The sequence below is a fragment of the Priapulus caudatus genome, unplaced genomic scaffold (assembly GCF_000485595.1).
Source record: "Priapulus caudatus unplaced genomic scaffold, Priapulus_caudatus-5.0.1 Scaffold412, whole genome shotgun sequence".
NCBI lineage: Eukaryota > Metazoa > Priapulida > Priapulimorpha > Priapulimorphida > Priapulidae > Priapulus > Priapulus caudatus.
Genome location: NW_014577473.1, coordinates 1 through 26,205, shown reverse-complemented (window position 1 = coordinate 26,205; position 26,205 = coordinate 1). Strand labels below are relative to the sequence as shown.

The following is a 26,205-nucleotide window of genomic DNA, read 5'->3' as shown; positions in this document are numbered from 1 at the left end:
AAAATACCTGTTCGGTAAAATTTTGAGGGCCACTGGGGAATTCCGTCTGTGTTGAGTGTGTCGAAGTAAAATGTATTTTGTAGACATACAAGCTCTTACGTAGGGAAGCTTTTTTATTTAGCTACACCCTGTATAAATGTATATAGTTTTTCCAAACGTTAAAAACAATATGACACGGTTAAACCTGAGTGGTGCGACGACGGCTGTACTGCTGTTGCCTGACTATACTAAGTAATACGCCGTGCTTTGCAGATACAGTGACTTAATTATGACATGTGTGTTAAAACGTTGACACAATTATTATTATTTACTGTATAATTCAACATGATATATTATCTAAATCTTTCTTAATATTATTTTAAAACGAGTATACTGATCGTTTGTAATAACGACCAGTGATACTTTATTGTTTACATCAAAAACGTGAAATGCGCGGGGATGTGAAAATTACTCCACAAACCTAGCGCACGTGAACAGTGAGCGTGCTGGACGATACGTGCACGTAAATAAACCCTGGCCAACACAATGTAGGGTTCACTACAACATACTGCCAACAAGTAAGCTCCACCCACTTCTTATCGAGTTTTTGGTATGCAAGCGCTGCTACTGGATGCAGGAACCTGTGGCTAACCTGTGCGTCGAACATCCCACGCAGCCCGTTTCTTGAATGCCAACTAAAGTTGATTGCAGTGGGCGAACGCATTGTATACATGTATGTCACAGTTATCACGGATTAGTTTTCAAATAAATACCCCTGTAAGTTAATATGCATGAACAGATTTCTACAGGTAACAGTTTCTCAGTGTTCGAATTTTCGGTGATCAAATAGCTGTAGGATCAGCGGGCCTGTTGAATCAAGAAGCTGTAGGCCCGGCATTGAAACTGTCGGCGGCGCGGCCGACGGGCCGACGTGAATTTCGAACACTGCACACACACCACACTATATATACATAACCTTTTGAAATTGTGTTAAAACTATTATGTGTTTTCTCACGACGGTTTTAATGATAATATAGCTATACTAAATGTAGATTAAAGGTATAATAATAAGCATTTAATTAGGTGGAGCCTTCACCTAGCATAGCAAGCCACACTAAACGCACGCATGCACGCACGCACACGCCACACACAAAGACATTGCGGCTGCGGTGTAAAACAGCCAATCACTGCGCGCGCACAGCTGTGAAGCAAAAAATTAAGACAAACCCCAATGAGAGACGGCTTCAGTTGTGTGTATATGTGTATGTTGTGGTTTGGTGTGTGCGCGTATGTATGTATGCTATGTATGTATGCGTGTGTGTGCGTGGCATGTGCGTGTGCGTGTATGTGTGTGCGCACCCGTTCATGCGCGCGTGTGTGTGATGTTGATGTGTGTGCGCGCATGTGTGCAAATATTTGACAACGGGAGGCTGTAACCCTGCCGCCGCGTCCACTGACTTTCAAGAAAATAGATCTTCAAAACTACTCAATGCATTTGAGCTTTTTTTAAGAATTTGATTTATTAATGATGCCTTCTAACCAGAATGATATTTTCAAAATAATATCTAAATAAGTGAAATTGTGCTATGAAATCACCCCATTTCCCTTTTTTTGAAAAATTGTAGGTAATTATTTTAAGGTAAAATATTGATATATGACTCGAGTCTAAATATCAGTATTTTTCGTTTACTGTAAATACATCCTCAACTAAAAGTGAGAGATAAATGGTTAAACCGCCATCCTCAAATCAGACCCCACTCAAACCCGTCTGGAGGACGGGTAATAGCTAGTTAATAATAATATTAAGAAGAATACACCTAGAGAGTCCGAAACGGGCATTACACAGAATAATAAATATAGCATAAATATCTATCGATATAAAGACACATGCACACATTGTTATTTGGTTGTCAGTTGCTTCTTTTTTTAAAAGCAATTTCAGGGGCCATTTACTATGAACAACTTATAAATGGCTAAGAGTTTAGGTTCCATGCATCCCTTTGCTGTTTCTGAGAAATGTGTAAAAAGCATTTCTTTATATAAATTTACAACTTTTGCTGTCACGTAATTAGCGATGAAGTTTCTGTGATTATATTCACGGTGAGCATAGAGAGACATCTCTTTTATTAAATAGATGTGTGTTTGATTGGATTTGTCAAGCAGTTGTGTTGTAATGCCGTTTATACCCCCTTCACATACACGGATTTTTCTTACGAGTCCTTACGGATCGCACAATTCGTAAAAGTACACGGATCCTTATGATTTGGCCACTTTTACGAGCGATTTACGTGTTATTACGAGCTAAATACGGTTTATTACTGATTATTACGAGTTATTACGATGTATTTACGGCAAAATTCCACGATTTGTTAAGAGTTGTCACGGATAACTACGAGCAACTTACGGGCATTTTACGAGCTTTTACGGATTGTTACGGATATATTACGATTCATCGAAGATTTTACATGTTAGTTGCGACCTGTTTACGTGTTGTTACGAATAGGTACGAGTTAGTTACGAGTATTTACGAGTCCTTACGATTTTTTGGCAAAAAGTATATAAAAATCCTGCAAATCTGGCTAATGCTCCATTAGGAGTGTTCCCAACTTTGATATCATTAATGATTAATGATTGATAATCCAATTAAACCTTAACCCTAACCCTAACCTAAATGACATTAAACTGACATGTTCGATTTTGCAGCCTTTCCCAAATCGTAAACAATACGTAAGAATACGTAAAGTATACGTATCTATTCGTAAAGTGCTCGTAATAACTCGAAACAATCCGTAAAGCCATCGTAACACGACCCGAATGAAATCGTAAACAACACGTAAGCACTCGTAATAATTCGTAAATAATCCGTAAACAAATCGTAAACTAACCATAGCAAATCGTAACAAACGAGTCATTTACGGATTCTTGCGAGCAGTTTACGGATGGTTACGTGTTGTTGCGAGCGGTTTACGATACTTACGGATTGTTACGAGTTATTTACGGAAAATTTGCCTCTCCTTTCACGGATCCTTACGAGTGTCTGCGAGTTGTGACAAGTTAATATGGATACCAGCGAGTTATTTACGGATGCTTGCGATTGACTACGAGTTGGCGATCCGTAAGGACTCGTAAGAAAAATCCGTGTATGTGAAGGGGGTATTACAGTGGTACCTTACAGTGGTACAGTGGTACAGTGGTATTACAGTGGTACCTTACCATAGCCCTGACTGTATCCTTAAAATCTTGTTTGCAGAGAAGTGATGTCAACTGATGCACAGATCAGCAGCGTCATCAAACGATCACAAGCAAATTCTGATAAGTGTTCTGACAATGGTACTACCGAAAGCAAGAAAGCCAAAATGGATGAAGCCGTAGTGTATAATGTTTCGTCGTGGATTGAAGAAAACAAGAAATTATTTTTGCCTCCAGTGTGCAACAAACTTATGTAAGTTGTTTGCAATATGTAAGAAATGAATCAGTATGCTGAAAATATTATTGCACTGTTACATGTGTTACATGTTTGCTTGTGTTCTGTGAGTTACTAATATACACTTGGTGTTATGTAAGGAGTACCAGTAAGTAACAGAACATTTGAGAAAATATGAAAACGGTTGGTAAAAATGTAAAATTCTCGCTTTAATTTCATATAGTATCATAAAAATATCTATACAAACGTTTTGTATAAACAAATAAATTGGTAAATGTTCATGTTAGTATCTGTATAGTGTATGTTCATATATGTTGGTGAGTAAAAAAGTTAAAACTTTTCTTACAGGCATTCTAAAGGTCAACTAAAAGTGATGTTTGTAGGTGGTCCAAACAGTCGTAAGGATTACCACATTGAAGAAGGTGATGAGGTGGGTTTAGTATTTTATCACTGTGTTTTCATCTAATTAATCGCACTGGTTGCTTGCTATTTTACCGAACATGTGTCACTTACAATCAGAAATGGCTTCCTCATTTAAAAAATTCATGGATGGCCCTGTGTCATGTAATGATGTAACACATAAAAGGGAGGAATTTTGCGTATAAAATGCCATTAATTTCTTGGAAATATTATGTAAGCGTGGATTTTCACTTTGTGTTGAACGAGTAAAGTCATGAAAGTGGTCATAATTTACAAAGTTACTTTGCGCAAATATTCGAAACCCATAAGTTTAATATCATAATGCAGGGTACAAATATTGTGTATGTATATATACATATTTGCATACTACTATATATGCATGCACACATGAACACATCTAAATATAGTTGATATCAAGAGAATGCATGGACCAATAAATAATGGCTTGCAGGACTTCCTTTTACTAGTAGTAAAAATAGCAGTAGGAACTGACTGCGCCATGGCTTCTAAAATAATATATATTCTCTGGCAAGTTTCAATTGTGCAGTGGCATAGTAGTGATATAGTGAATAGAACAATCAACTCTGGGCTGAAAAGTCTGGGGTTTGAGTCTAACCCTGGTCACTGCTGTTGTAGCATTGAGCGAGCCACTTTATCCCCATGTGCTTCAGGCAACAACAGCTGTATAAACAGGTTTATCTTACCCCCTAACAACCTCACCCATATAACAGTGGGTAGCTTTACTGTACAAAGCCAATTACAGAAACCAAAAGTAACACAGTTGCCATGAGCTTATTCTCAATGATTGAGTCCACAATGACTTGAAAACGTTTCTGTTACCAATTTATATTCCATTAAAAATAAAATCTGGATGACCTTTTTTTCTGTGCTACATTTTAAATATGCTTTTCTTTTATAGTTATTTTATCAAGTGAAAGGCGATATGTGTTTGAAGATCATGGAAAAGGGGGAACCAAAGGATATTATCATCAAAGAAGGCGAGGTTTGTATATAAAATTAATTGCAATTGACATGAACCAATGGATACATATTGAATATATACATTTCCTTGTAGATATGTTAATAGTACTTAACAGGCGTGTCAAATTTAGCCGGCCGCCGGCAAAAACCGCCGTCTACTTTCATGATTTTGGCCGGTTACTTTTTTTGAAAGAGCAACAAATAAAATGAAACTGAAATGGCCCGATTGCCCGATCGGACAACTGAAAAATTCGAGTTGTTTAATATTCCTAGCATCCTTATAGCCAGAGCGCTATCGCACGACATGCTCACGTTATATTATCAATGGTCGCTGAAAAAATCTGCCCGCGAAAGCGTGCAGCGACCAGCACAGCGTGGCTGTGTATACGTGCCTGGCTGGGGCGGCATGGATTGATGTACGGGGGTGGGGGAGTGCACGATTGTTTAAGTCGCATGGGGCATGTTCATTACTGAATACGCAGGATTGGGCACCGCTGGGATCAGAGGACGACAGCAAAATTCTTTCCTGGAATTGAGAAAAAAACCTGCAATCGGGAATGACACACAATGAGCGTGCCGGCACACAAAAATAAACGTGAATTTCATCACGATTTTCCATGTATATACTATATAATATCATGAGTGTATAATATCAATATATATCTCTATATATAATATATAGATCTATCTATATATCTATCTATCCATCTCTCTCTCTCTCTCTCTATATATATATATATTTATATAATATATATTTCTATATTATACACTCCTGGTAATATGATATGCACTGAATCAAAATTAGACCTTAACGGCACATAGATTGCAAGTAAATTTTGGACAAGTAAAATCAAAATTCGGACAAGTAAAAATTTCTTCTTGTTGCCCAACAGATCTGAAAAAAGCATTGAGGCCTGAGTTAGCTATTCAGTTGGCAGATAGATTAACTTATAATTAATCACATTACTTTGCCTTAGCATTGTACTTACACAAATACAGTGACAGAGACATGAGCAGTTCAACCCTCAGCAATTCGAAGTTTACGTTTCTCTTTTTTAAGTAAGTATTTTAGTCTGTGATGTCCCCAAAGATAAAAATACTCAACTCAAAAGTGATATTTTTATGATGAAGATTGTTTAATAATACTGCCTCAGAGTGCAGGAAATTGCATCTAAGAGGTGTAATTTTAAATAAAATTTGGGGACACCCCCAAGGAGGGTCCCAAGATGTCTCCACCAGGAGGGGGATACCCCCTCCTGAACCCACTCCCCCCTCGCATGTGCGCTGCTTGCTAACACTTCTTGTTATTTTCCATGCCTTGGATTTACCCCCATGCAATATGACATCATTTTGCTTCCATGATATCTATTTATAATTAGGGAATCGGCCTCATAATTTCAATTGTAGATCTTGCAGTAATGATAATATATTTTCCTACAAGTAGCTCAATTAGCTCTTATCTGTTGCTGAAAATGGTTTGTACTAGTTGCTATTTTAGGTAATATCAACTTCAAGGGTATTCAGGTACTGGTGTTGGAATGTCAGGCATGTTATGGGTCTCGCTTTACATGCAGCCAGAAGGCAAATAGAAACCAGGCACGTAACCGTGTTGTAGGAATGATTTCTTACTTATTCAGCACTATATATACGTCTGTTGACAAAACAAGTTTTGATAACCTTGAAGAGATTGGACAACGGGAATAATGTACAGTATGTGATTTCAAAACCTCGACATATTGTAGTTAGGAAATATAGTGAGATTTACAGAAGATGTACCATTTTACTATCATCAGTTATTGACTACATATTGTTCACTTGTCGCAAAAGGAGTTGCCTCAATGTATTTCCCATCACATCATAGTAAAAATTCAATTATATCAAGATGAGCTGGTCTACATTCCATTTTCTTATATTGACATGCGTGTATGATGATGATGTCTGTAATATCCTTATAACTCATTTATTGGGTGACACTAATATTTCATGGTGCATGACATTTGTACATAGTTTTGCGAGTAAGCCTCCATAAAAACTACCTGTCACATAGTAAGTAATTGTAATGTGTATATATCTAAGCCTTCGTATAGCTTGAGTAACATATAGTATTGCTAACGTACATATGACTGTGATGTCCATCATGTGAGTTCTCTTACAGGTGATTGCAACTTAAGTGATCTCAGATGAATCTTCACACAATCTTTGCAGATTTTTTTGCTGCCAGCAAGAATCCCACACTCACCGCAGAGGTTTGAGAATACGGTGGGGCTTGTCATTGAGAGAATGAGGGAAGATGGCAAAGAAGATGACTGCCTCAGGTAATCACAGACGGGAATTCATTTTTAGGTTTCATACTACAGTGCAGTGTAGATCTCTATGAAGTATGCCTATCATTTCATTATTCACAAGTTATATATTTAAATAGTACCCTTTTCATAAATAAATATTAAAATTTAATTTTTGAATTTAATTTTTTTGAATTTTTGAAAGATATATAGTGAATGGGCCTGAATGTTTGACAACTTGACTTGAGCTATGACTTGCAGGTACTATACGGATGGGAACAAAGAAGTGCTGTGGGAGAAGTGGTTCTTCTGCTGGGACCTGGTCATAGACTTGCCTCCAGTTATTAAGGAGTATGTATTAATTATAATTATCATAAATGTCCTATCAATTGCAGGATTGTTACATTATTTGCTGTAATCTAAATGTTTGATAAACGTTATGAACAAAAATAATATGCAAAAGTATGGCTTACTGACAATTAATAATGGATTGTGCAGTGATATATACTAAAATTACATGATATATTCAGGTGAATATATATATATCTATTTTCCATATAGGTATCAGGCATCTGAGCAGTATAAAACTGGGAAACCTGTGGAAGGTGAGTTTAAAATGGGATTTCCATGAATATATCTTACGACAGTATCAGAAGATATGTACTTGTGTAAATATATAGACGGTGTGAATACATTGAGGATATATTCATCCCATAATACTTTACAAAGATACAAAAATTTCCCAGTTACAAAAGCAATGCACGTCAGAAAAAATATATACGTAACATGAAATTTTGTAACATGAGCCCTGGAAATGCCCGCATGGCTTTGTGTCCCTCTATAAAAAATTACCCTATATATATAGCAAGAGTAAATAATAGGAAGATCTCCTATTATGTACTCTTGATATATATCAAGAGCTATATAATATCAATATTATGTAGAGAGTCTCTATTATGGACTTTTGATATATATACATATGTACATATAAGAACACACACAAAACCCTGTTTTAAACATAATAAATTCTTCTGCATAATTCTGTGGAGTAACACGTGCTAACTGCTTTGCAGGATTTGTTAAAGACCCCAAGTTCCCTATTGATGTCACAACTGCTGTACAGCCACCATTCCAATTTGGGGACTGGTTAACAAAAAATGATGCGAGCATCCAATCAAGTGGGAACAAATGGGTATACGGAAAAGATATGCAGACAGGGGCAAGTACTTATATATATTGTCATATGTAATTATGTAGTGTAGAGTAATATTCTGTGTTGGAGAAAAATTGTGTTCTTCATATAAAACATTCCTAATTTCCTAACATGAAATTTGTAATGTGAATCACGTTTTCCTGTTGACTTTCATGATATAATTGGAGACGCGTTCCCTAGATTTTGCTGCCAAAAGAGGTAGGTAATCCTCCATAATTCAAGCACAATTATGTATGCAAGAATACATGGTCAAACACACGCGCATGCACACAGACACGCACACGCACACGCACGCACGCACACACACACATATACACAATACACACATATTAATTATTTAAATGGTGTGACACAGTAACATGATAGTACTGGGAGGAAAGGAGAGTTCAGAATAAGATTTAGTACCCTCTTCCTGGAGTACAGTGAACACTGATAGGGCACTGATTGCAGGAACTTGCACATTCCATACACGCTTGTACATGTAGGTATTATTTCTCAGGGCAGGAGCCTGTCTGATGGTATTTCAGAAAACCTCGCCTAACTTGTTGGAGCTGGCTGCATATGTGTTACTTTGATCTTATTGATACATACATCGATTGAACATGAGTAGCACAACTCGCCAATTCCTTTGAAAAATTCCATAAACGCAAATTAACGTTCCATATCCCGGACTCATTGGTTATAATTTACAAATTTGTTTTGGGCAAATTTCAGTAATCTGAGTTTATGTTTACACAAGGTGTATTTTCAGATTTGAGAGAACTGCATTTTAAAATTTGAATTTATAAAGTAAAGATACATTGTGGCTACAGCTTTTGACGCTATAACCTGTTTATTAATGAAATAGGATATGTAATACATTATATATATACATGTATAGCATAATATCGTACAGTACAGTTGTATAGTTATGTTCATATAAAGTTGGATTAATAAGACGTTCAGCTCATTTTGCTTTGTGATTATCCTGTTGGTACTGTAGTATGTATTAATAGCGTGTTGGTTCTACACCCACAGTGACAGACATTCATTGCTATAAAATTGAAAGCTAATCTAACCAGCCGTCATCGTGTCATTTGAAATATAACTTTTTACGACTTTTCCTGAATAAACGTTCTGCGAAGACATGAAGATGCACAAGAAATATATTGCGACCTCTATAGGTGTGCAGTTATGTACATTGCCAGTTATTCATGCAGTAAACATTATTTGCAGGTGATTGTATTTGGAGAAGGAGAGAACAGTGACGAAAGCAACGCCTACGAGAGTTGGATGTGGCAGATGGTAATATGAACAGCATGCTGTCTTACATCTTTATTTAATTTGTGATAATTAGTTAATAATTAGTGAGATAATTAATAATTTAGTTTAATTTAGTATATTAAAATAATTTAGTATATTTAGTAATAATTAGTAAAATTTAGCATATAATAGTATAAAACTATAAAATTAAGAGTTACTCAAGGGATATTGTTCTATAGTAACTTTGCATACAAGTGTTGTCTTGGTAAAAAGGGCTATGCTGTTTATAGGAAGGAACAGCAACAATCACAATGGATGGCAAGTCTGTGCAACTGAAAAAAGATGATTCCATTCTCATTCCATTGAATATACGGTGAGTTTTGGAATTTGACACAATTCCTTAATTTTTTTTGTGGTTTTGCTCAAACATCAAGATTAGATGGCAAAATACTATTACAATTACATTGTGAGTGTGATGGCAATTGGGTCTTTATTGTAAATATTTTCAAAATATAATCCTAATTTGGAGCTCTTTCGTGCTATAGCGATTATTTTTGCAAAACATTTGAGCTGCTAGTGTTTGTTGCACTAGTGTGTGAGCTCAGCTGGTATGTGGTTACATTTTATGTAAAAACGATGTTTATACCGATACGTAATTTAACAGCAATGCATTGTTGGGCTTTTTGAGCTTCATCTTTATAATTGTAATGTAAGTATGTAATTTAATCAATTAGATACAAAGCTGAGAGGCCAAAAGGAGCTGTCACATTGCTAGTGTACATGGACCCTACCGGAAAGACATGCTAATGAAGAAAGTCTGTCACACATGTTTACCTACTATTTTCTTGTGGGTATTATAGTTCTGGTGGTATATCAGACAAGCTAATAATGTTAATTGGGGGATATGGAATATCAGTGATTAGTGCTTAACAACTGAATGTATGTTTAGTGTTATTTTCAATTTTTTATATCTGAGACCATTTGTTTGATAAAATGTCAAAAGTATGGAAAGCTTACTTTAAAATATGTGTGTGAAGTAAATATTTTGTGTGGGAGTAAGTTAATTAAATATAAATCTTCTTGATGAGAACTTTTTAATTGATGGTCAGCGGCTAAATATAACTAATTAAATGTATTCACAGGTGAAATAGTAACTATTTACAATGTAATATATATTTTTCTCCATATTAATTAATATTTACATTACAGTAAACTATGTGATAGTAGAACATTTATACTATTATACGGTGTTTTGGAGGTTCAATATTGACACATATTTAATGTTAATAAATTCATTCTAGCACATTCTGTTACAGTATGCGTTTACTTTATATCACACTAGCAAATGTAATCTCGGGGAAATCGTAGAATATCCAGAAAACCTATGTGAATGTAATCTTGGAGAAAACGCCGGTGGTTGTTTATTTTGAGCTCATCTGACATAGTCAGATGCAGCTTGTAGAATCAAATGAGCGTGCGTGCGTGCGTCCGTCCGTGCGTCCGTCCGTCAACAGTTGGGCACAAATCTAAACGGCTCAACGTACGGATTCGAAAGTCGGGACGTGGGGGGGTAATCCGAAAATGAGTTGGGATGTCAAAGCTGGGGTCAAAGGTCCAAGGTCAAGAGGTGTAAATGAAGGGGGAACATTCCCTCCTTAACTTAAGGTATAGGGAGGAAATGTAGAATTGCCGCACAAATCTAAACGGCTCGACCTAGGCTCGTAATAGTCGGTGTAAGATTCATGGTAAGAAAAGCCATCACTGCTGCCAAAATTGGAGCGTCACAGGTCAAAGGTCAATGGGCACAAGGCAGATTTTAGACATTTTCTGAGGAAATGGTCTGATGGGAGCGATTGAAAAACTTTTTTTGTTCAGCGGTGACCTAGCATTTTATGGCTTTATTGAAAGGACATGAAATGTAATTTTTTGCTGACATGCGAAGAGCTAAGTGTCGGATAACCTTTTGACCATCAAGAGGCGGCGTTAAACATGGATTTCTTTACTGTTAGAAAGAATTTGACTGCGGCGTTTGCTAGTAGAATCTATACATGCTGGATGTATGAGGCTACAATGTCACAGTGAAATTTCAAAAGCTAAATTTGGTTTTGAAGAAGGTTTATGCTCCTTAATCGTATAATTTCTATGGCATTTCTGTACTGTCAGTTGTGTTACATGTAACGTATGCCACTGCCAGTGCATGTGGTGGTGGTACTGTGTAGTTTTTGCTGCATTAATTAGTTACAAGTGGCAGCTCATCTATTTCAGCCTGTAGCTTGCGTAGGTCAATGGATGTGTGCTTACCTATTCTGTCTTGCAAATAGTTGTTATACTACGTACGATGGGAGCTTCCATCTTTATCTGATGACACTTAAACGCACGCGCCATCTCGTGCAACTTTCATAAACGATCCAATGAACATTCCTTGAGAAGGTGTCCTGATACCATCCCCTGTGCCTTCACTGTTTCGCGATGTATGTGAACACATTTGGACTAACAGGGTTTACTAGAATCCCACCACTCACCACAGTCATCGCAGTAGACGTTAGATGAGCGCTGTCGCTCCGCGGCACTTGTTCAGTTGGTATCTAGGTCGCTTGGGTTCTCTCTCTCTCTCTCTTGCTCTATCTCTCACTATATATCTCTCTCTCTATCCCTCTCTCCCTCTCTTCCCCTCTCCTTCTCTCTCCCTCTCTATCTATCTATCTATCTATTTATCTATCTATCTCTCCGTGCGTGCGTGCGCGCGTGGGTGGGTGCGCGTTGTTTAGTGCACTAGGTACAGCTAAAGGCCTATTTACACGATGCGGTCTAGAGGTATGTCCAGGCCTTATCAGATTTTCGCGTACGTCCTTGACGCAACGGTTAATCTGTTTACACGGTGAGTTTTGTTCGTACGTCCAGGACAAGTAGTTCAAGGGCACGACAGCTGAAGCAAATTGCCATAGTGTATCTTCTTGTGGCAGGAATTAAGAAAAAATATGAAATTTTGGAAAGAAGGAGACAAGCTTGGGTGAGACCTTGGATCGCCAGGAGAGACAAACTTGGACAGTGTTGACAGCATGGCATCCCCTGTGGATCACAGATAAACGTTCTGCGGAAGAAATTGGTTCCCTCATATTGGTTGTAGAGCGTTGAATTATTGGTGTGACTTTTTCAAGGAGTTCTTGGAAAGTGTCCATGTCCATCCTCACAAAATTTCGGAAGCTTCCGGGCCTTCCTCCTCCAATTCTTTTTGAAGTGCATGATACGCTCCACAGTTTGTCTGCTCCACTGCGGATCCAAGTCTCACCCAAGCTTGTTCTCCTTCTTTGCCGAAATTCATATTTGTTTCTTAATTCCTGCCACAAGAGATACACTATGCGCAATTTGCTTCAGCTGTCGTGCCCTTGAACTACTTGTCCTGGAGCGTACGCAAAAAACTCAGCTGTGTAAACGATTAACCGCGTTCGCTCCTCTGCCTGTTTCCGTAAGGCCTGGACGTACGTCTAGGACGCATCGTGTAAATAGGCGATTAGTGCATCCAGAGAAGTCAGGGTACAGGGCCGGACCAATAATTTTTCCGATCATTATTTTTCTTCAAGCACACATGTTTCGTATCACAAGCCGGATCTTGTTTCTTATGTTTATAACATTTGCGTCATATGCGCACGATGCGCATTAACGCGTTGGCAGCAATCAGATGGTGATATTGTTCGATACAAGCACACGCTACGCACCGCCACCACGCACGTAACACACGCACGCCACGCAACGCACGTTGTACTGTGGCACACGCACGCACTACATGTAGCGTGCATCAGCGCACGCATGCACGACGCACGTCTACGTGCACTACATCACGCACGGACACTGTACGTGCGTACCTGCACATACAACACGGCACGCACCGCACGTGTAACGTGAACACGCACGCACTTCACACACGCACGCAGGCACGCACGTGTTACTTCACACGCACGCATGTGGACGTGCATATGCAGTACCAGCTGCGCACGTATAGCATCCAAACGATGGACGCACGCACGCACGCGCGCATGGCACTATACGGAGTCCTGCAACACGCACGACGCACGCTACGACGCGAGAAACATGCACGCAGTGGTACGTGCACACGCAGCACGCACGTGTTAATGTGCATACGCACGCTCGCACACTCGCCACGCACGTGTCGTCCACGTGCACAACGCACGCACACACGTGTACCTGCACAGCACACGCACGCCGCACGCTCACGTGCTACGTTGACACGCACACGCACGCCCGGCCACGTGTACGGCACAGCGCACGCACGCACGCATGTACGCAGCGTGTAAGAGTGCAACAACCGCACGCACGCCCGAACGCGACGTGTAGGCGTACACACGCACGACCACGCGCGCACGTGTACGCTGCACACTGCACAGCATGCACGCACGTGTAACGCACGCACGCACGCACGCACGACCACACACGACCGACACGCACGAATGTGCACGGCACGGCACGCACACACGCACGCACAGAATGTGCACGCACGTTTACATGACACACACACGATGCATGCAGCAGGTGTATCGAGAACGCAGGAGACCCCAGCAACCCCCCTTTGACGCGCGCCGGAAACCCCTAAGCGGCCCCGCCGCCCGGCTGCGCCGTCGGGCAGCCTGGCCTTCGGCCAGCTGTTCGTCGACATGTCACCACATCGTCGTCATCGTCATCGTCATCGTCATCGTCATCGTTCTCGTCATCGTCATCGTCATCGTCTACATCGGCCAGCTGTTCGTCGGATGCTAAATGGCCTGACCAATGTTTATTTGCTTCCGCCGGCCCTGGGGTAACCCTGCAGACCAATAAATATATGCGCCGCAGCTGCATGTTACACAGCTGTACCATGACTACCAGCGTACCATGTACCATGCTACATGTACATGTACCATGTACCAGTGTATCGCACATGTACATGTACCAGGCCATGTACCAGAATGTTTTTGATTAATGGTTTACTCCGTATTGACTGACTAGCTCATTGCGGCCAACTTCGACTGGGAATCATATATGGCTTCGTAAGTTGTAGGTGCAACGCTTGACCTATATACCACGTGAACTTACCCGATTTGCTGGCTCATACATGTGCTGTTCACTCCGAAACAAGTTTATATTCCAAGGTTTGGGTGTGACGTACGTGTGCCTCTGAAAAGAACGGCATCGATTAGGAACGGCACAAACTGAAGCTGTCGTATATACATATAATTACATAACAATATATCACTGTGGAAAATGATGGCTATTTAGCAGGAAGCGTTATGTCTATATCTGAATGGCATTTAGTTATGCCAGTGTTCGCCCAGCATGCGGTATTAGCCTAGTAAGCTGTGGGATATGAGGAAAAAGAAAGTTTTTTTGTGGAAGTTGGAAAGTGTCGCAATGCTCATCATCATACCACTTAAGTCTGGCGAAGGGAATAGAAGTGGATGCTGCAGACGCTCTTGCTGTTAGGCCGTGAAGTACAGGGAAATTAATACAGGTAAGTTATGATTATAATATTGGTAAGCCCATGCATAGGAGTAGTCTATACTCTTGTCGCCAACAGTGTTGGTTACTATTAATTTGTGTCTAGTAAGTTCATGATAATTGTTACGCGTAGCATACATTGGGATGTCTACCAGGTAGAATCCGAACACATTCGATGATGTGCAGATTTAAGGGGTGCGATATGCGGTGCGCACCTAACACATAGAATAACTTCTAGAAAATTGCGAGTTATGAATACTGAATAATAATATAACAAAAAATCCGAAGTTTCCATTCTAGTTACGTTAGTTGTTGTGTTTCGTCTCATCAGCACGTCACAGAGATTCCACATTTCTACCTTGTCCCTCGCGCTGGCGTAATGAGACCAATGTTGTGATATTAGTGGCCCATCGTGTGATTCTTGGTGATTCTAACACTCACACTATCACGATAAAATTGATTTAAGAATATCACGAACATTCGAGGTTATACGATTATTCTATCTAGAATATATGTATCGCCGCCCGCACTTCAGCCATATTAGTGGCGACGCCTACGCCTTTTCCCTGCGATTTAAAACGACCCCCTATCTCAGGAAAGGACCAGTAATTTTTTTAAGCCCCCCCCCTTTTTGCGGGTTTTTGCTGTCTCTTTTTCTACCCGAGTATCTCAAGGACTTTTCAAGAATACACCCGCCCGTTTTCTCAGGATTTATTTAAATGCACTTTCTTGAGTTTACAGTTTTTCTAGTTTTGAGCCCCAGTTTTGCCCCACTCTGTAGTGACACATCGGAGGGAAATATGAAAAGTCGGGGATATCAATTCATACGGTTTAGGTTTTAAACACCCCTTCTAAAAATATCTCTGGGCCATGCAGTTTGGAAAAATACCCCTTTCTGTGGTTTTGTCCGAGATAAAGCTCGCGTGGCTTCGCGATAAACCTCGGCGGATTCTCCGGGCCGGAGATGCTAGACAAAAAGTACCGCCGTTTCTGGAGAATATTGGACGCCGCGATTGCGCGTGAATCCGTACCCATGAGTGGGGGGCGCGGGATATATTATTATATATACCCATAGTATCATGTGGATGTAATGTTGTCAGTGGTACAGACACATACAGTGTATTGTACGGCATAATAGAAACAAGAAATCACACAGTCCTCCTGTTGATTGTTTCTCTATATATTATCATATTTCTAACATACATTTCTGTGCAGACACTGGCTTTGTGGTTGACGCCAAGCTAAACGCGATCACAGCAAGGCAGCATCCTACTATGTATTAGTGACTCCTAGTCTTCATGGTAATGAGCTATACCTCGATGCCCCAGACATGGATACACTTAGGTTGCCAACACGCATAGATACGCATGATCCTGATCATGTAAAGACAGCCAGGTAAGCACATTGCTGTGATTTCATCATTTTGATGGTCGATCATTGGGAACATTTGATCTAACATACGCATATATACACGTATACGCGCGCGCACGTACACACGCACGTGCACACACACGCACGCACGCGCACAGAGGGAGAAGCAAACAGAGACATACTCAGACCATAGAAATAATATAGATAATATGGTTATCTATATTATTTCTATGACTCGGACACACCGAGACATTCACAAACACAAACAGACATACGCGGACACATACACACACAGTCGCGCGCGCGCACACACGCACACCTTGTATCACCTGCATGGTATACGCACAGGTTCATGATTATACAGATTACTGTATAAGCTACATACGAAAGATTGGGGGGGGGGGGGGGGGGGGGGGGCGGGGGGGGGTTGGTGTTTATGTCGTTGTCATAAATCCTCTGTGAACGCTGGATGTTTAGCTACCCATATGTTTGCCCTACAATACCCATTTACTGTATTTTACTCAATATATTATATATATATTATATATTATATCAAGTGCTTATAAACCATGCATGTTTGCAGTTTTTATTGTTGATTGCTGTAGGCAGATTCTGGCTATAAATTTTACCCAGATGTTTCATAATTTCGTAAAGGATGTATGAAGAGACATAATTAATTTACATACATCTAAACAATTTCTACAACAATTCACTATAGTAATATTATTATAATTTTATTTCTATAGTATATTTCAGACAGCGGTTAAGGGGATGGACTGTGGAGATAAGGCTGCAAACTGGATATCAACGTTCCTGGACAAGCCTGGGTGCAGGATAATGCATTTCTTGCCTGATTTTGAGCCGAGAAAAATGAAAGACTTCGGACCGTATGTTCGTAAAGGATTGACTTTTCCTGATGAAACCGCGGTAAGCAACGGAACTGAATCTTGCGTTTCCAGACATCATCACTTCTAAGATCGGTGCTATGGTCTTGATTCCTTTATAATGCTATAATGGCCCCTTCACACTAGAGCTACGCTCATCACGATCGCCCCATGCCAAGCGTGGTGAGCGTAGTTGAGAGCGTGGGCAATTGGGCCCCAGCCGGGCCCAGCGCCGATACTACGATCTAATTACGTCGGTACTACGAGCTAAGTGCGTCTTTACCCCGATCTCATTGCGCTCAACAAGCTTTCACCACGCTCAACACCACGCCCGCATCACGCTTGCACTGCGCTCACTGCGTCTTTATTGCGACCAATCAGATCGCATTGCGTTCGAACGACGCTTTCACTGCGCCTAATTTAAGCAACGCTCACCGCGCCTCAACTGCGTGCCAGTCACGCTCCTAGTGCGACTTAATTACGCTCTAGTCAGGCGCCGACTGCGCTGGCAACGACCATATAAATACCGCGCCGCGTTCTAAGACATCATCATTCGTTCTGCCGTGCTGTTCACATCAAGATTATTTTCTACTGATTTTATACCCATAATAGTATAATAGTATGCTACAACTATGCCGCCAAAAGACTTCTATTTCTCCTCCTCATCCTCCTCAGCATGATGAGGGCTTGTCAATCAAGTAATTCGAGTTGTCCTTCTACGAGAAACATGGCATGGAGTAGTGTTGCCTTATCCATAGTAGAAAATCTCACCCACCTGATTGGTCGGGTTCTTGCGTCCTGCTTACGATGTTGCAAGAAATTAGAACATCCGTCTAGTGCATCCGATATCGCAGGGGTCATAAAATCGTGTCGTACCGCATAGTTTACACGGTGCGTTTTGGACGTATGCGTCTGACTGATGTGACAGACGTACGTCTAGGGACTCTAGGCACTATGTACAGCCTTTAAGGCCTATTTACATGATGCGTCCTAGACGTACGTCTGTCGCATCAGTCGGACGCATACGTCCAAAACGCACCGTGTAAACTATGCGGTACGACACGATTTTATGACCCCTGCGATATCGGATGCACTAGACGGATGTTCTAATTTCTTGCGACATCGTAAGCAGGACGCAAGAACCCAACCAATCAGGTGGGTGAGATTGGGTCACGTGCTCTGCGCGTCTCTTTGCGATGAACAGTGTTGACAGCATGGCATCCCCTGTGGATCACAGATAAACGTTCTGCAGCAGAAATTGGTTCCCTCATATTGGTTGTAGAGCGTTGGATTATTGGTGTGACCTTTACAAGGAGTTCTTGGAAAGTGTCCATGTCCATCCTCACAAAATCTCGGAAGCTTCCGGGGCCTTCCTCTTCCAATTCTTTTTGAAGTGCATGATACGCTCCAAGTTTGTCTCTGGCGATCCAAGGTCTCACCCAAGCTCGTCTCCTTCTTTGCGAAATTTCATATTTTTTCTTAATTCCTGCCACAAGAAGATATACACTATGGCAATTTTCTTCAGCCGTCGTGCCCTTGAACTACTTGTCCTGGACGTACGAACAAAACTCACTGTGTAAACAGATTAACCGTTGCGTCAAGGACGTACGCGAAAATCTGATAAGGCCTGGACGTACGTCTAGGACGCATCGTGTAAATAGGCGATTAGTGCATCCAGAGTAGTCAGGGTAACCCAGCAGACCAATAAATATATGCGCCGCAGCTGTACCAGCCATTTAAGGGGATGTTTTGATTAATGGTTTACTCGTTGACTGGACTAGCTCATGCGCAACTTCGACTGGGAATATAATATGGCTTGTAAGTTGTAGGTGCAACCTTGACCTATATACCACGTAACTTCCCCGTGCTGGCTCATACATGTGCTGTTCACTCCGAAACAAGTTATATTTCCAAGGTTTGGGTTGGACGTACGTTGTCTGATAAAGAACTGCATGGATAGAAGCACAAACTGAAGCTGTCGTATATACATATAATACATAACAATATATACTGTGGAAAATATGCTATTTAGCAGAAGCGGTATGTCTACTTCTATGGCAATTAGTATTGCAGTGTTCGCAGCATCGGTATTAGGCCTAGTAGCTGTGTATATGAGGAAAAAGAAAAAGTTTTTTGTGGAAGTTGGAAAAGTGTCCAAGCTCATCATCTACCCACTTAAGTCTGCGAAGGGAATAGAAGTGGATGCTGCAGACGCTCTGCTGTTAGGCTTGAAGTACAGGGAAATTAATGACAGGTAAGTTACTTGATATAATAATGTAACCCATGCATAGAGTAGTCTATACTCTGTCGCCAACAGTGTTGGGTTACATATTATTGTGTCTAGTAAGTTCTGAGTAATTGTTACGCGTAGATACATTGATGTCTACCAGTAGAATCCTGAACACATTCGATCATGTGCAGATTTGAAGGGGGTGCGATATGCGTGTGCCCACCTACACATAGATAACTTCTAGAAATTTGCGAGTTATGAATACTGATAATATATAAAAAAATCCGAAGTTCATTTAGTACTGTTGTGTTCTCTCATCACACTACAGAGATTCCACATTTCTACTTGTCCCTCCCTGCGTAATGAGTACCAATGTTTGTGATATAATGCCCATCGTGTGATTCTGGTTGATTCTAAACACTCACACTATCACGATAAAATTGATTAAAATATCACGAACATTCAGGTTATACATTATTCTATCTAGGAATATATGTATCCCGCCCCACTCAGCATATTAGGTGGACGCCTACGCTTGTTCCCTGATTTCAAAAACACCCCCTATCTCAGGAAGGACCATAATTTTTTTACCCCCCCCCCTTTTTTGCGGGTTTTTTGTCTCTTTTTCTACCCCCTATCTCAGGACTTTTCAAGAATACACCCCCTTTTCTCAGGATTTATTAAAATGCACTTTCTTGAGTTTACAGTTTTTCTAGTTTTGAGCCCCAGTTTTGCCACTCTGTAGTGACACATCGGAGGGAAAATGAAAGTCGGGGATTATCAATTCATAACGGGTTAGTTTTAAACACCCCTTCTAAAAAATATCTCTGGGCCATGCAGTTGGAAAAAATACCCCCTTTTCTGTGTTTGTCCGGATAAAGCTCGGCCGTGGCTCCGGATAAACCTCGGCGGATTCTCGGGCCGGAGATAGCTAGACAAAAAGTACCCCGTTTCTGGAGAAATTGGGAACGCGATTGCGGTGAATCCGTACCCATGAGTGGGGGCCGGGATATATATATATATATACCCATAGTATCATGTGGATGTAATGTTGTCAGTGGTACAGACACATACAGTGTATTGTACGATGAGGACATGGTCTGATGGAGCGATTGAAAAACTTTTTTGTTTCAGCGGTGACCTAGCATTTTTATGGCTTTATTGAAAGGACCATGAAATGTAATTTCTGCTGACATGCGAAGAGTAAGTGTCGGATAACCTTTTGACCCTCAAGAGGCGGGTTAAACATGGATTTCTTTACTGTTAGAAAGAATTTGACTGCCGGGTTTGCTAGTAGAATCTATACATGCCTGGATGTATGGGGCTACAATGTCACATTGACATTTCAAAAGCTAAATTTGGTTGAAGAAGGTTTATGCTCCTTAAATCGTATAATTTCTATGGCATTCTGTACTGTCAGTGTGTTACATGTAACGTATGCCACTGCCAGTGCATGTGGTGGTGGTACTGTGTAGTTTTTGCCTGCATTAATTAGTTACAAGTGGCAGCTCTCTATTTCAGCCTGTAGGCTTGCGTAGGTAAATGGATGTGTGCTTACCTATTCTGTCTTGCAAATAGTTGTTACTACTACGTACGATGGGAGCTTCCATCTTTAATCTGATGACACTTAAACGCACGCGCCATCTCGTGGCAACTTTCATAACGATCCCAATGAACATTCCTTTGAGAAGGTTCCTGATACCATCCCTGTGCCTTCCACTGTTTCGGCATGTATGTGAACACATTTGGGACTAACAGGGTTTACTAGAATCCCACCACTCCACCACAGTCATCGCAGTAGACGTTAGATGAGCGCTGTCGCTCCGCGGCACTTGTTCAGTTGGTATCTAGGTCGCTTGGTCTCTCTCTCTCTCACTCTATCTCTCACTATATCTCTCTCTCTCTCTATCCCTCTCTCCCTCTCTTCCCCTCTCCTTCTCTCTCCCTCTCTATCTATCTATCTATCTATTTATCTATCTATCTATCTATCTCTCCGTGCGTGCGTGGGTGGGTGCGCGTTTTTTAGTGCACTAGGTACAGATAAAGGCCTATTTACACGATGCGGTCTAGACGTATGTCCTAGAGAGAAGAGACTTAAGCATGTGACCCAATCTCACCCACCTGATTGGTCGGGTTCTTGCGTCCTGCTTACGATGTTGCAAGAAATTAGAACATCCGTCTAGTGCATCCGATATCGCAGGGGTCATAAAATCGTGTCGTACCGCATAGTTTACACGGTGCGTTTTGGACGTATGCGTCTGACTGATGTGACAGACGTACGTCTAGGGACTCTAGGCACTATGTACAGCCTTTAAGGCCTATTTACATGATGCGTCCTAGACGTACGTCTGTCGCATCAGTCAGACGCATACGTCCAAAACGCACCGTGTAAACTATGCGGTACGACACGATTTTATGACCCCTGCGATATCGGATGCACTAGACGGATGTTCTAATTTCTTGCGACATCGTAAGCAGGACGCAAGAACCCAACCAATCAGGTGGGTGAGATTGGGTCACGTGCTCTGCGCGTCTCTTTGCGATGAACAGTGTTGACAGCATGGCATCCCCTGTGGATCACAGATAAACGTTCTGCAGCAGAAATTGGTTCCCTCATATTGGTTGTAGAGCGTTGGATTATTGGTGTGACCTTTACAAGGAGTTCTTGGAAAGTGTCCATGTCCATCCTCACAAAATCTCGGAAGCTTCCGGGGCCTTCCTCTTCCAATTCTTTTTGAAGTGCATGATACGCTCCAAGTTTGTCTCTGGCGATCCAAGGTCTCACCCAAGCTCGTCTCCTTCTTTGCGAAATTTCATATTTTTTCTTAATTCCTGCCACAAGAAGATATACACTATGGCAATTTTCTTCAGCCGTCGTGCCCTTGAACTACTTGTCCTGGACGTACGAACAAAACTCACTGTGTAAACAGATTAACCGTTGCGTCAAGGACGTACGCGAAAATCTGATAAGGCCTGGACGTACGTCTAGGACGCATCGTGTAAATAGGCGATTAGTGCATCCAGAGAAGTCAGGGTCACCCAGCAGACCAATAAATATACGCGCCACAGCTGTACCAGGCATTTAAGGGGATGTTTTGATTGATGGTTTACTCGTTGACTGGACTAGCTCGATCGTGTGCAACTTCGACTGAGAATATAATATGGCTTGTAAGTTGTAGGTGCAACCTTGACCTATCTACCACGTAACTTCCCTGTGCTGGCTCATACATGTGCTGCTCACTCAGAAACAAGTGCTATTTCCAAGGTTTGGGTTGGACGTTGTCTGATAAAGAACTGGATAGAAGCACAAACTGAAGTTGTCGTATATACATATAATACATAACAAAAATATAGGGCCTACTGTGGAAAATATGCTATTTAGCAGAAGCGGTATGTCTACTTCTATGGCAATTAGTATTGCAGTGTTCGCAGCATCGGTATTAGGCCTAGTAGCTGTGTATATGAGGAAAAAGAAAAAGTTTTTTGTGGAAGTTGGAAAAGTGTCCAAGCTCATCATCTACCCACTTAAGTCTGCGAAGGGAATAGAAGTGGATGCTGCAGACGCTCTGCTGTTAGGCTTGAAGTACAGGGAAATTAATGACAGGTAAGTTACTTGATATAATAATGTAACCCATGCATAGAGTAGTCTATACTCTGTCGCCAACAGTGTTGGGTTACATNTGATCTACAAAGTGCAAGCTATGCACAGGTGCAGGCAACTGTCTATATGTTTTAATTGCTACCGTTACTTTTCAGTAGTTGATCAGTGTTAGTTTACATGTTTAATTATTATCTATTTGATCTTGATCTTGATGATAGTACGGGGTCGACCGCGTATATGCGTATTATGAAGCAGGTGATGGGGTGTGGTGAAATTAGGCGCTCTCGGCTGCAACTGCGACACTGATTGTGTCGATCACGGTCTGCGTGCAGACATTCCAGTCCATGATGGTCCGTGGAAAGAATGAGTTTTTGAATTCCCCTTGTGAGGTTCTAATGAATCATTGACTGCAAGCTTGTTGTCGTTTTTGGTCCGTGTGCGCGATGGACTCATCCTGTTGTGGACTTTGGGGATCGCGACACTTCCAGAAAGAATTTTGTTGAGAAGGCCGAGTCGGTTGAACAGATGGAACAGGCCTATGAAGCAGACCTGGGACTGAGGCGGGGAACGAGAGCCTGTAAACCACCGCAGAGGATGGATTTGTAGGAAAGGCGGGCCATTGTTGTTTGTTTGGTCTATTTTGTTTTGTTTTGTTTAGGTGACCACCAGAGATCATCGACTCAACGCTGTGGATGTTTTTTTTAGATTCAGATCTGGATCGAGATTCAAATCAGGATATGGATGCGTATCTTGCAATGCAGATTGGGGTTTAGACTCAGATTCGAATTCAGATGTAGTTTTTATGCAAAATTAAATGAAATATGCATTTCAACATGGAGAAAATTGGTTAAGGTTAGGTACGTAAGTGTGTCGATCTGCTTAAAGGTATATGGAAAAGTGGACTAAATGTAGCAAATTTACCATAATATAATATAGAAAGATAGCACAGACCTATATATAATAATGTAATGCAGTTCTTGCAATGACTTAGGCAGTGAAAAATTTCCGTAACATATCATCGATAGTTCACTTGCTTTTACTTGTAGAATTAGTTACTGATTCTGAAACTAGTGGAGGAGAAGGTGGTAAAGAGCTGAGTGAGTACAGTTTGTTTTAATTTAGATATTTTATTGGCATAAGTTGACACCGTCTAAGTCGTCAATTCGCGTAAGTCGACATGGAAGTCAAAGTCCTGATTCGCTCTCATAGTAAATCCATTGGAAAAGCGCCGCCTAAGTCGATATTTATAAGTCGTCATTATGTACAAGTCGACACCCTCAGACAGGTCCCATGTAATACAAACAACAGTAATTTCCCATCTGTAAGTTGTCATCAGAAATGCCGATCGCGCAGTGTACGATCTAGGGAATGCGCGAGTTGGCTGTCGCAGACGGATTTTTTGAATCGCATTGTTCGCTTGGACGCATTGTGTTTCCTTTTCAGGACGCGACTGACAGCGACTGACACTGGCAACGAAGCGCCAATCGCCTATTATCGCGCAACTAAATGAGTTTACGTGACTTGTTGCTGTTGGGGTCAGTTTATAAGATGATTTTCTTTAAACACCGATTTTGCGCGACCCCACTTTTTTCGCGATGACATTTAACAAAACTATTCACTGCGCCTTGGCTTCGATACACAATGGTTGAGCGTCCTGTGGTCGAATTGAGCCTTTTTACTGTGAGACTGAAGCTAAACTTGAACTATGAAGTAGTGATGCTACTTCCTTGATGCTTGGCGAATCTAGGTTGGGGGAGGTTCACCAACAAGGTGACAAGGTTCTCAGTGCCTTAACAGCTCCACACGAGACTGACGATGCAACAAAAGTTCTCCTTGAGAAGATTTGCTCCGCAATGTTGGTTGTACTACGTCGCCAGTATGCAGACTAGCTTCGTGGCGGGGTGTATCACCAGCCTAGCTCCGATATCGTCTCTTCCTCAGCATCGTGTTCTGCCAACAACATTAGTGACGAGAGGATTTTTGGGATGTTGGATGCTTCCATTAGAAGGGCACCTATTGCCAGAATGGACGTGCACGAGGGTAAAATCTTCTACATAGTGAATAAGACTAGTGCATGGTTAGAAAGGCAAGGTGAATCTAAGAAAACGAACATCCTATCAGTTGCAAGAAAAAGTGCCCGGTCTATAGGGCTGCCCCCCTTAGATGCATGTTTTACCACATCCAAGCTTCATGAAGACATAGAACAATTGACTGTGCTATGTGACTATAGCTACCAAGTGATTTACTTTCCCGCGTTTTGTGCATCAATATTGTGGCAATTGTGGAAATAATTCTTCCAATCTTGTGTTATGGCCTATCATATAGATGGCCAAATCTGATATGATGCCATGATAAATAGACATATTCCTTAACATCTGTTGATAAAATCAGGCTCGGACAAAATAGTTTCTTTAGCACCGTCTAGCTACATGATGGAGGTTTTCTCGGGTTAAGTGCGTCAACCCGAGACAAGTTATCTCTGGTTAGCGTTAACCTTGTGAGAGCAGGGGGTAAGCAATACGTCATGTAGAGTCTACGGGCGAAATTTACCTGAGGTTTAAGAAGTTATAGTTATCTGCTCTGTAGATAGGTGGCAACACATGTAGCTTCTTATTGTGTGATTACTATACATGTACTCGCTAACCTCAATTTGTTTAGGTGAGATAACAAACTGCTGTCCCTGGAGACGGGGGGTAAATAACATGAGATAGTTGTCTCAGGTTAACGGCGTATCGTTTAGATGTAGCTTTTGTTATATCAGATATTTCAGCTGTCCCTGGAGACGGGGGGTAAATAACATGAGATAGTTGTCTCAGGTTAACGGCGTATCGTTTAGATGTAGCTTTTGTTATATCAGATATTTCATTGTATACAATCTCACTGTAACGATGTTTAACGATAGCACATGAGTGGGTTGACATTATTTCTTATGACTATTTCTACCACTCAATTGGGTTAAAAACATACTCGGTTGTGAAAATGTTTAAGTTAATTGAAACATGTGCCTCCTATTTTTTTTCAGATGTTCAAACGCCATCCAAAGCTAGGTCTAACCAGGTGTCCTCAGCATCAGTAAGTTAAGATAATC

At 41.1% G+C, this 26,205-nt stretch overlaps 1 protein-coding gene and 1 long non-coding RNA gene across 4 annotated transcripts in view; both read left to right on the top strand.

Moving 5' to 3' along the window:
* The window catches only part of LOC106810138 (3-hydroxyanthranilate 3,4-dioxygenase-like), an 18,102-nt gene extending 7,256 nt beyond the window's left edge, over positions 1-10,846 (top strand). The window contains exons 1-11 of one of the 3 annotated variants that reach the window (XM_014813419.1): positions 2,357-2,446; positions 3,230-3,421; positions 3,752-3,833; positions 4,743-4,826; positions 7,010-7,119; positions 7,348-7,437; positions 7,648-7,691; positions 8,160-8,305; positions 9,515-9,583; positions 9,832-9,914; positions 10,276-10,846. In XM_014813419.1, coding sequence (XP_014668905.1) covers positions 3,237-3,421; positions 3,752-3,833; positions 4,743-4,826; positions 7,010-7,119; positions 7,348-7,437; positions 7,648-7,691; positions 8,160-8,305; positions 9,515-9,583; positions 9,832-9,914; positions 10,276-10,348 — 966 coding nt within the window. In that variant the 5' untranslated portion in view covers positions 2,357-2,446; positions 3,230-3,236 and the 3' untranslated portion in view covers positions 10,349-10,846. Of the gene's footprint in view, positions 1-2,356; positions 2,483-3,229; positions 3,422-3,751; positions 3,834-4,742; positions 4,827-7,009; positions 7,120-7,347; positions 7,438-7,647; positions 7,692-8,159; positions 8,306-9,514; positions 9,584-9,831; positions 9,915-10,275 lie in introns of those variants that run through there. The other 2 variants (XM_014813417.1, XM_014813418.1) reach the window with 2 other exon arrangements.
* A 4,161-nt stretch (positions 10,847-15,007) lies between these two features.
* Positions 15,008-17,544, top strand: LOC106810136. Its single transcript, XR_001393964.1, has 3 exons — positions 15,008-15,044; positions 16,247-16,426; positions 17,149-17,544. It is a non-coding gene; the product is annotated as an uncharacterized LOC106810136 (long non-coding RNA).
* Positions 17,545-26,205: the final 8,661 nt, after the last annotated feature.